Below are 9,826 nucleotides of genomic sequence, written 5' to 3'. Positions count from 1 at the left end.
TGTAGTTGACATCTCTCTTTATTCATGTATTCCATCACCTGCTGCCTGTTTTCCCAGTCTTAGTTCCCCAGTCAGGGCAGGCCCACCCTTTCTCCCTCAAACTGCCCCCCACCCAGGCCCCCAGGCCTCAGAAGTGTCCTCTGTCCAGCTCAGCCACAGGGCAATCAGCAGTGGCCAGCTCATTCCCACATGGGGAGACTGAAGCAAGAGCACCGAGTAAGCCCGGGGCACAGGCAGCCCCGGGTCCCACTGTGCCTTCAGTGGGGAGGGAGGACTTGGTCCGGGCCCCGCTGAGGGCCCTCACTGGGTGGTGGCTGGCTCTGGCCACGTCGCAGGGAGCTGCTGATCTGGTGTCTGAGGGCCTCCAGCTTCTGGGCCAGGTTTGCAACCCCGGCTCCACCTGAGGAGCAGAGAGCCCCGAGGTCTGCACCAGGCCCCTCTCCATGCTGGCCACCTGGAGGAGGCTCAGATGCCTCTGCCACCCTCCCCACCTGCAGTGATCTTAGAGACACCACTGAAGCCCACCCTATCCAGAGATGGGGAGCTGGAAGACCGCAGCCCACCAGGGTCCCTCCCTCACCTCTCAGCACAGGTGGGGTGTTTGGGGGCCCCACAGGCAGTGGGGGAGCCGAGGGGACCACCTCCTTCCCAGTCAGCATCTCTGCTAGCACTTCGGTCTGCACCCCGGTGCCGTGGCTCCTGGGCCAGGTGAGTAGGGGTAGCAGGTGAGCCTTTGTGTCCCTAGGCCCTTCTCTCCCTGACCCAGTGCCTCAGGGCTGGGCCCACCTTTCTCTCAGGCACTTGGCAGAGCCAGGGCTGCATGGAGGTGCCCAGGGTGGGGGCCGGGCAGACAGAGGCATGTCGCCTGGGGCCTTGGGATCCAGCACCTGCAGGGAAGACCAGGCCCATAGTCAGGGACCCCAGCCCAGGCTCTGGATATCCCACCTCCCTGGTGTTGGCTAGGCCCTCCATGTCTGCCCCACAGGGTACCAAGAATATCTGGGCAGCAACAAGGCCCAGGGTCTTGGTCACCTTTGGCTGTGGCTCCTTTCATGCCCTCTCCTGAGACTGGGCATCCCACCAGCCCTTCAGCTCATAGCTTCCAGCCTGGACCCCCGGTTTCCATTGCTGAGCCTCAAATCACATCCCCAGATGCCTTCACCTCCACCTTGTCCTTCCTACCTGCGGCAGGTGGCCCTCCCTCCGCGGGCACGCCCCGTGGGCCAGGGGTGCTCGGCACAGGAGGCAGAGGTGGCAGCACAGGCAGGAGCAGAGGGGTGGCGGTGCCTGCAACAGGGCGCCTCAGTGGCTCTGTGACATCCCAGCCCGTCACCCTCCAGGTTGGGTGATGGGACTCACATGGCAGGGGGCAGCTGGCGTTAAGTAGGGACACAGTGGGGCAGCAGCAGGGCCGGGCCAAATGGAGCAGGCAGAGAGGAGGCGCCTGGGAAGAAGAGTGAGTCTGTGGCAGCCCCCCTCAACCCAGGGCGGGTCTCCAGGTCCCCTTCTCAACAGGGACTCCCGAAGCCCAGCCCCGGGCCCATTCTCCACGGGCCACAAACTAACTCATTCCCTCCAGGTTTTAAAGAGCCCCAGAAAGTGGGCAAACCAGGGCCCCATGTTACAGAAGAGGGAAGCCCAAGCAGTGAGGGCCCAAATGACCGGCTGAAGGTGACACTACCAGGAGGTGGCAGAGCTGGGGAATTGGGACCCAGAAGTCAGATCCTTACCCGTGCTGATGACCCCTCGGCCCACAGCCTCGTCCGAGGCCTGCTCACCCCTTCAGCTCCTGGACCTGCTGGGCCAGGACCTGCTGCTCACCCCAGGCCAGGTCCCGGCTGCTCTGCAGCTGACTCATTTCCTTCCTGGGGACAGCAAGCCCGGGGAAGTGACAGGAGGCAGGTCTGCTGGGTACCGGTCGGCCCCTCCTCACTGCAGCAGAGTGCCAGCCACAGGAGGCAGGAGGTGACGAGGAGACCCAGAGAGCAGGAATGTGGGGGCACCTTGGCTCAGGCACCTAGCAGAGAGGGGTGGGGATAGAGTCCCCGGGCTGGCCCTACCTGAGCCTCTCGTTCTCCAGCATGAACTCCCGCAGCATCCCATAGAGGTTCCGCTGGGCCCAGGCCCCCCGAGCCCCGTGGAGCCCTGGGGCTGTGGGGAAGCAGGAGGTGGTTGGATCCACAGAAGCCACAGACCCCACCCTTAGCCCACCTCTGTCCCGGGGGAGCTCACATACCCTTGGGGTCCATTTGGTCCAGCTGGAACCGCAGGCGACAGTTTTCCTCCTGGAGCTGCAGCATTTCATTCTCCAGACGTGGGGGCTGCTTTGCCACAGGGGACTGCAGAAAAGAGGCCCAGGGCGACCCTTTACGGCCACACGAGCTGCACAAGAACTGCCTGGTGCAGTGCTGCAGGGTGCCTGAAACTCAGCCCGTGCTTCAGTGGCCTTGCATCCATCTGGAGTGGCAGCTTATCAGAGCCACACCACGCTGGAGGGTCCCAATCCTTGCTGCATTTGGTTCTAAGTCCAACCCCAAACTCAATTTTGCCCCCAACTTGGCCCAGATCAGAAGAATGACTCCCTATGAGACCCCAACTCAACTCAGACTTATCCATGATCCAAAGTAAGATCACAGTGAAACCCCGAGTCCTATCCCAACCCAGACCCCAGCCCTGAATCTTCCCAAACCCTCACTACTGACCTTGGCTGAGACCATGACCCCTCCTACTCAGCTGCGACCACACCATTTCTAGGGTTCCAACCCAAATTAAACTCAGACGCAGTTCCAGACCCTAACCATGATGGCAGCACAGGCTCTGAAGACAGCCTGACTATGGGAGACCACGTCCCCTTCCTGTCCCTCTGCCTTCTCTCTCTGTTCACCTTGGGGGCCTGTGGCCTCGTGGTTACCCGCTGAGCTCGGCTTGCGTAACGTAGGGTGCTGAGAGTCTCAGGGAGGCACCGGGCAGAGGGGGACACGCAGGCCACCTAGGGAGGACACCCACTCCTGGGGAGTGCTCCTCTCAGGTGCCCCTTCCTCGGACCATGCCCTCCCTGCAGTGCCCCTCAGGTACCATGAGGGTGACCCCATGGCCCCCCAGTGAGTCTGCCAGCAACTTGGTGAGTTTGCTGTCCCGGAAAGGGATGTGGTTGTGCTTCCGCTGTGGGTCCAGCAGTAGGGAGATGCAGTGACCTGAGCGAGGACAGAAAGGTTACAGCACTCGTCCAAAGCCATCTCGCTGGAACACTTCGGGGCTGGGATAGCTACCAGGTCCAGGTGACTAAACCCACCCATCCACAGGATCTCCTTACCCTCCAGACTGGTGTTCACCACCAAACTTGGGACCCTCGGGGGGCACAGGCAGCCCTGTCCACCCCAATCCCCAATGTCCCAGCCTGGCACTCAGCAGGGCCTTAGGAATTTCTAACCAACAGCTGAATGGAAAGGAGTCTCAGGAGCAGCTCCCATGCCTGACACAGATCTCAGGATCTCAGTCTAATGACCTGGGAGGAACCCTGAGCCCTTCCTTCCCCTTACTGGGCCTCAGTCTTGCCAAGGGAAGGAGGGAAAGGCTGAATGTCACTGAGGGGTCACACTGCAGGGGGTCACTTCTACATTAGGACGTAACTCTCAGGCCCTTAGAGCATATGGAGGGATGGCGATGCTCTGGGTGGGGTCAGCAGCTGAGTCAGGGCCAGGTGAGGCCTGTGGCTCCTGGACCATAGCTCTGAGCTGTCATCTGCAATGTCTCTGGGCCCCACCGGGGTCAGCTACAGGTCAGGCAGAGACTCGGGGAACCAGATGTGTTGCTCCCAGGTCTCACCCAGGGCCAGCAGGCTGCGGTTGATGTTGTTGGCCTCAAGCATCAGCTCCCCACGGGATCCTGTGGCTGCCACCTTCTCACTGCCGGCCAGGTCCACAAAGCACAGCTTCCCACTGGCAGGGGGCTCCCCGGGGTCCAAAGGAGGCATCTGCTGGGGCTGGGGCTGGGGCACCAGGGCCTGATGGGGACTTGGGAGGGACTGTCCCCACTGGAGTCACAAGGTCACAAGACCAAGGCTTCCCAGCAGCGGCAGACCTGGGCACTCACCCTGGGGCGGCTGATGTAGAGCGTGAGCAGTGCGTGGCTGCGGCTGGAGGCCTGGTTGAGGGTGTGTGAGGAACTCCTCCTTCGGCTGAGACCTGGTGGGAAATGTCAGGAGCTGCCCGTGACAGCAGGCACAGGCCATGAGATGAGGAAAGAGGAGCAAAGGCATGGGTGGAGGGCGGGCTAGCAGAGCAAAGACACAGGAAGTAGTGTTGGTCCCAGGCAGGTCTGGTCTAGCAGAGTCAGACGGACAGAGGGGAGCACAGGAAAGACAGATTCTCATCTCCTAAACATCTCTCCCGTTGTCAGGTGGAAGGAGAGAGAGAAGAGAAATGGAGGCTGAGAAATCAGCTGAGAGAGTGGCACCACGCTGGGGTCAGGGTCCTTGGTGCCTGCCAGAGGACAGCTGCTCAATAAATCCTGGAGGAATGAATGAGGCTGGATGGGAAGGGCCCCACGGTGGGTAAGAGGTGCGATGGCCTCGAGGCATCAGAAGAGCGGAGATTCTGCAGACAAAAGGTAAGCAGCTTGAAGCAGGAAAGGGGTTGGCAGGGAGGGGCCTGAAGGTGGCAAAGACAGTGGGAGGTGGGGGGTGGCCTGGGGCTGAAAGGAGCTTGCAAGGCACAATCAGCCAGCCCTGGGGACAGGGTGGGTGGGGATTGAGGCCTGCAGCCTTGGGCCATCTCTGAATTACAGGTTTGCCAGTTCCTCTCCAAGACCTTTCTGAAGCCCCAGCTCCATCCTGGGCCCCAGGCGCCACTCAGCAAGGGCACCCACACCCAGGTTCCCCTGAAGGAGCCTCACCCATCTGCAGAAGTTCCATCAGGGCCTCCAGACCCCCGATTTCCACCACCCGCAGCTGCTCCACATAGAAGCCCCGGGTCTTGTTCCAGCGAACCGCGAGGGGCCGGGGAGACCCCACGCTCAGCAAGTCCCGAACCTGGGGGAGGAGGCGGAGGGAAGGGCTGCTCTGAATCCGGGCTCCCTCTGGCTCCAGCCCTTCCGGACAAGTCTCCACCTCCCCTTCTGCCCTCGACCCTGCCCCGCTTCCTCAGGGGCTGCCCTCCTCCTCCTCCACTCCTCACCTGCTCATTGTAGATCTCCAGGTAGGAGGCGCGCAGGGTGACGGGGGCACCCAGGTGCTGCGCGCGGTCCAACAGCCAGGCGAAGGTCCTCTGCATGATGCCAGCCAGGCTGGGGGGTACTGGCGCCCCCTCCCCCTGGGGGCAAAGCTAGCTGAGCCTGCGGCTGGGTGGGCCGCTGCAGCAGCGCGGCGATAAACTATCCTCTTTTTAGGGCACTTATGGCCCGCCAGGAACTGTGCCAGGGGCCGCGCTCATAGCTCATTTATTCCTCACTGTCCGCACAATCATTTCCATTTACAGAGGAAAAATCTAAGAGCTAGCAAGGGGCCAAACCGGCCAAGTCCCTTTCCTCTGGCCCTCAGCTTCCTGGCCTGAAAATGAATGGAGCCCATCCCTCTCGGGGACCCGGGGAAGGGGTGCGGGCGGCCGGCGCACCTGGGGAGGAGGTCCAGTCAGCGTGTAGGTCTTCCCCGAGCCGGTCTGCCCGAAAGTGAAGACGGTGCAGGAGAAGCTAGGGCGGCAGGGGCGCGGTGGGACCACGGCGGAGGCCCGGGCTGGGGGCGACATGGGCGAAGCCCACCCCACTCACCCGCGCAGAGCCAGCTCGCCCAGACGCCGCACGCCGCACGCCCGGAACACGTCCTCCTGCGTGCGCGCCCCGTCCAGCACTGCGCCGAAGCGGAACGCCACGTCGGGGCCGCCGCCCGGGGGGCTCACCTGGGGGGGGGGAGGCACCTGACGAGGCGGGGCACCTGGGGCGGGCGGGCGCTCGGGGAGGGCCGGGCAGCGCGGGGTGGGGCTAAGGGAAAAATGCCCTGCGGTCCGGGCCTCCCAGGGTTAGGTTTTGGGGGGGCTGCGGGTTCCTCACCTGCAGTGTCTGGGTCCCCGAGCAGTGCAGCGCGCTCTGTTCCCCTCGACGCAGCTCGGCCGTGCTCATGGGCCGCACCCTGGGATCCAAGCGAAGGCCAGATGATCCCTCCCGGTGTCTCCATCGGTCCCGTCCTCGCCCGAGGTCCTCCTAGCCACCTTATACCCACCTGAGCACCACTTGGATGGGCGTTTCCTGCCCCTGTGGCCCTTGCTCCAGGCTCCGAGCGGGGTCCCTGTAGTAGCAACACGAGTCACCGTCCCTGCAGTACCCGCTTCCCTGCCCAGCTGTCCACTGGGAGAGACGTTCAGGGCTCCCCAACATCCCTGAAGCTCGGCTTACCCATCGGGAGACCCGCGTTCCTCCATGTCCTGCTCTGAGCACGGCCTTAGCTCCTCCCGCCTCCTTCCTTTTCCTCCCCGATGCCCTCCCTTCTCCAGCACCGCGGGACCGGCCACAGGTCCCAGGCAGCCATCCATCCGGAAAAGCTCCCGCCTGCCCTTGGCTGGTTAGTTAAAGATTTACCCCCATACCCACCCTGCGGTCCTGAAAATCTCAAGCTAGGGCCCCCTAGCTAGGGGGTTCTGGAATCTGAGGCTCCCTTGCTCTTGGCCAGACCTTCAGTCAGTAGGGGACCTACGCGACCACCGAGACCAGCCTTGTCGGAAACAAAGGCGGACAGGAAGCCAGGTCACAGAGCCAGCCAGAGCAGGGCAGGGAGCAGGCTCTCCCTACTCCCTCCACACACTCTCCCTGCCCTCCCAGCACCTCCAGTGCGGTCCCCGCTCAGGGCCCAGCGGGGGGGGGGGGGGGGCTCCAGGGAACTCCTGGTTGCCTGAGAGCAGGTTGCCAGCATCTGGTTAGGCACTGAGGCCCCTGCCTCTGCCACTCCACATCTAATCCCAGGCGGCGCGGTTGGTTATTTATCTCCCTGGTGTGGCTTCTGACAGCAGCAGAGAGGCCCCGGGAGGTGCTGGGTCTCCAGGCTGGGAATCTGTGCAGGCCCACTCCCAGTTCCCAGGCTGGCTGAGGAGGCAGGGACCATCAATCCGGTGGGCGGGGGCCTCAGGCAGAGGGGGCAGAAGACACACACTTCCAGAAGGTGGGGTGGCGAGCAGAGAGGTGGTCTGAGGCTGGACCCAGCTCACTGGAGGACGCTCCAAGGAGTCCAGCCTCACCCCTTAGGGAACCCAGAAACCGTTGAGAGTTGTAAACAGGAAAGTGACACCATCGGACTGACATTATATTTATAATTATTATTCCCCACCTACTTTCTCTCACTTTAAGGTGACAAACGCTAAAAGTCACCCCCACCCCAATGTTACACTGTACCACCACAGACAGGCGCCGGCTACCAAAGCCACCCTTCCTAGGAATGAACTGTCTCGGGTCGCAGTGAGCTGCCCGTAAACTGGAGGTGTGCAAGCAAAGCCCATGGATTTTTTAGCCACAGGACCTTCTGGCTGCATCTACAGGGAGGGTTTTGTAGAGCAAAGAATGATCCTATAGAGAAATGTAAAGCTACAGGAAGAAATAAAGAGCACTAGCAAGAAGGAATATAAAATCATTGTGGTTGCTTGGAAGAAATACTAATGATTTGCTATCATTCTTATATAGAGAGAAATAATTATACATGGTATTAGTATAAAGGCTAGGAGGGGTGAGTGAAGATAACCTGTGGAATTGTGGAATTGGCTCCTCACTTGTTTGGGTCATGATAAAAGCAATTTAAGGTAGACTGTAATAAGTCAGGGATGCGTAGAGAAATCTTTTAAGGTAATTACATTAAAAATAAAAGTTAAAATTAAAAAGTCGATAGTAGAGAAGAATGAATTAAAACTACTTGATTGATTCAAAAGAGGACCAAAAAAGAAGAAACAGAATCACAAAGAACAAATGGAACAAGCAGAAAATAAATAAGAAGGTACAATTAAGTGCATTTATATCAGCAAATACAGCTGGCCCTCTGTATACTCCACTTAGCAAGCAGCAGATCCAACCAAGCATGAATGGAAAATATTTTTTTAAAATGCATCTGCACTGAACATGTACAGATATTTCCTAAAAAACACAGTATAGCAACCATTTAATAGCATTATCTTGTATCAGGTATTTTAAGTTATCTAGAGATGAAGTATGTGCAAGGATTGCACAGGTTATATGCAAATACAAAACCATTTTATGTAAGAGATTTGAGCATAGTGGATTTTTAGTATCCTCAGGTATCCTGGAACCAATTCCCCATAACTTCTAAAGGACAGCTGTATACTGATAGCAGTACATAGGCTAAACACTCCAAATAAAAAAGACAAAGATTTTCACACTGGATACAAAAATTAGAATGTATCTTTGTTTAATAATGTAAAAAGAAGCACCTATTTGGAAAGCTGAAGCAGGAGGATCACAAGATTGAAACCAGCCTGAGCCACTCAGTGAGACCTTGTCTCTAAATAAAATATAAAAAGGACTGGGGGACCTGGGATGTGGCTCAGCAGCACAGTGCCTGCCTGGCAAGTGTGAGGTCGAGTTTGATTCCCAGTACCAAAAAGAAAAAAGAACCGGGGTGTAGCTGAGTGATAGAGTGCCCCTGAGTTCAGTCCCCACATTCAATCCCCAGTACTGCAAAGAAAAAATTTTTTAAAGCAACAACAGCAACAAAAATCACTCAAATATATAAGAAAAGAAATATATTAAAAGTAAAGTTGAAAAAATTATATCACACAAGTCCTAACCAAAAGAACATATATTAATATCACAGTAAGTAGACTCCAAGGTAAGAAGTATCAATAGAGACAATGAGAAGCTTTTTATATGACCCAACAGGAAAGCATAGTAATCTTAGATTGTATTCATTCAATAAGAGAACTGCAAAGGAGAAAGTGAGAAATCCATCAGCGCAGATAGTAACTGTAACACGACTTTCTCAGTAACTAATAGAACAGATAAAAAGTCATTAAAGATTCAGAAGACTTGAACAACACTGCTACTTGACTTGATCAAGACAACCCATACAGAACACTCAACTCAGTAACTGTAGAAAACACATTCTTTTCTACTACACAGGAAACATTCCCTCAAAATAGAGATTGGGCTGGAAAGCCAGTGCCAAAAATTTTAAATGATTAAAATTACACTGAGTATGTTTTCTGGCCATAAAAGAATTAACCTAGAATTAATAAAAGGAAGATAACTAAAATAATCCCCCCAAGTAGTTGGAAGTCAAACAAGAACACTTCTAAATGACCTCTAGATCAAAAAGGAAATCACAAGGTGATTAGAAATATTTTGAAAATGACAGTAACGCAAGTATAATATATATGAGCAGACCTCAGTGTGTAATCTATATGATCATATTGGAAAAGAAAAAAGGTTAAAAAACCAACCATCAAAGTTTCCATCACAGGAAGCTAGAAAAAGTATAGCACACTAAACCCAAAGAAAGAAGGAAAGAAATCACACAGCTAAGAGGAGAGACCATTGAAATACATAGTTGACATATAACAGAATACATCAACAAAGCCAAAAGCTGCTTTTTTAAAAATGAGGTCATTAAGTTAAATAAAGACCTAGCAAACTTCAGAGAAGATCTAACAGCGATATTCCTCAAACACTTTAATGAAATCTAAAGGGAAAGAATACTCCTAAAGTCACTCCTGGAAGCTAGTATTACCCTAATCCAAAATCAGGCAAGGATCCAACTAAAATAGAAGACTACAGGCCCATCTCTTTAATGAACATAGTGGTAAAAATCCTCAACAAGATACTCGCAAACAGAATGCAACAG

General features: G+C 55.9%; 1 protein-coding gene across 4 annotated transcripts; it reads right to left on the bottom strand.

Moving 5' to 3' along the window:
• On the bottom strand, nt 1-6,765 carry Kif12 (kinesin family member 12). Of its 4 annotated transcripts, none has more exons than XM_013073674.3 (19): nt 6,580-6,765; nt 6,212-6,277; nt 6,043-6,121; nt 5,764-5,891; nt 5,610-5,685; nt 5,175-5,309; nt 4,894-5,029; nt 4,093-4,184; nt 3,826-3,988; nt 3,076-3,194; nt 2,885-2,989; nt 2,237-2,339; nt 2,061-2,151; nt 1,779-1,865; nt 1,360-1,444; nt 1,183-1,287; nt 787-887; nt 581-699; nt 1-400 (listed from the first exon to the last, which is right to left on the bottom strand). In XM_013073674.3, the coding sequence occupies exons 3-19, from the start codon at nt 6,109-6,111 to the stop codon at nt 258-260; spliced, it is 1,857 nt and encodes a 618-aa protein (XP_012929128.1). In that variant the 5' UTR covers nt 6,112-6,121; nt 6,212-6,277; nt 6,580-6,765; the 3' UTR covers nt 1-257. The 4 variants fall into 4 exon arrangements, with proteins under 4 accessions (XP_012929128.1, XP_012929125.3, XP_012929126.3 ...); XM_013073671.3 differs by lacking the exon at nt 6,580-6,765 and adding an exon at nt 6,385-6,538; XM_013073672.3 differs by lacking the exons at nt 581-699; nt 6,580-6,765 and adding an exon at nt 6,385-6,539.
• Between the last annotated feature and the right edge of the window lie 3,061 nt (nt 6,766-9,826).

Source organism: Heterocephalus glaber, unplaced genomic scaffold (assembly GCF_053883595.1).
Source record: "Heterocephalus glaber isolate CG9 unplaced genomic scaffold, H.glaber_assembly_v1.0 deba00001479, whole genome shotgun sequence".
NCBI lineage: Eukaryota > Metazoa > Chordata > Mammalia > Rodentia > Bathyergidae > Heterocephalus > Heterocephalus glaber.
Note: the sequence above shows the minus strand (reverse complement) of the source record. Positions and strands in the feature narration are given on the sequence as shown.

Coding starts and splice junctions, on each gene's coding strand:
- Kif12 (XM_013073671.3), bottom strand. CDS start 6,521: ATGGATGGCTGCCTGGGACCTGTGGCCGGTCCCGCGGTGCTGGAGAAG. Junction 5,686..5,763: donor GGCGAGCTGGCTCTGCGCGG/GTGAGTGGGGTG, acceptor CTGCCGCCCTAG/CTTCTCCTGCACCGTCTTCA. Junction 5,310..5,609: donor TGACTGGACCTCCTCCCCAG/GTGCGCCGGCCG, acceptor CTTTGCCCCCAG/GGGGAGGGGGCGCCAGTACC.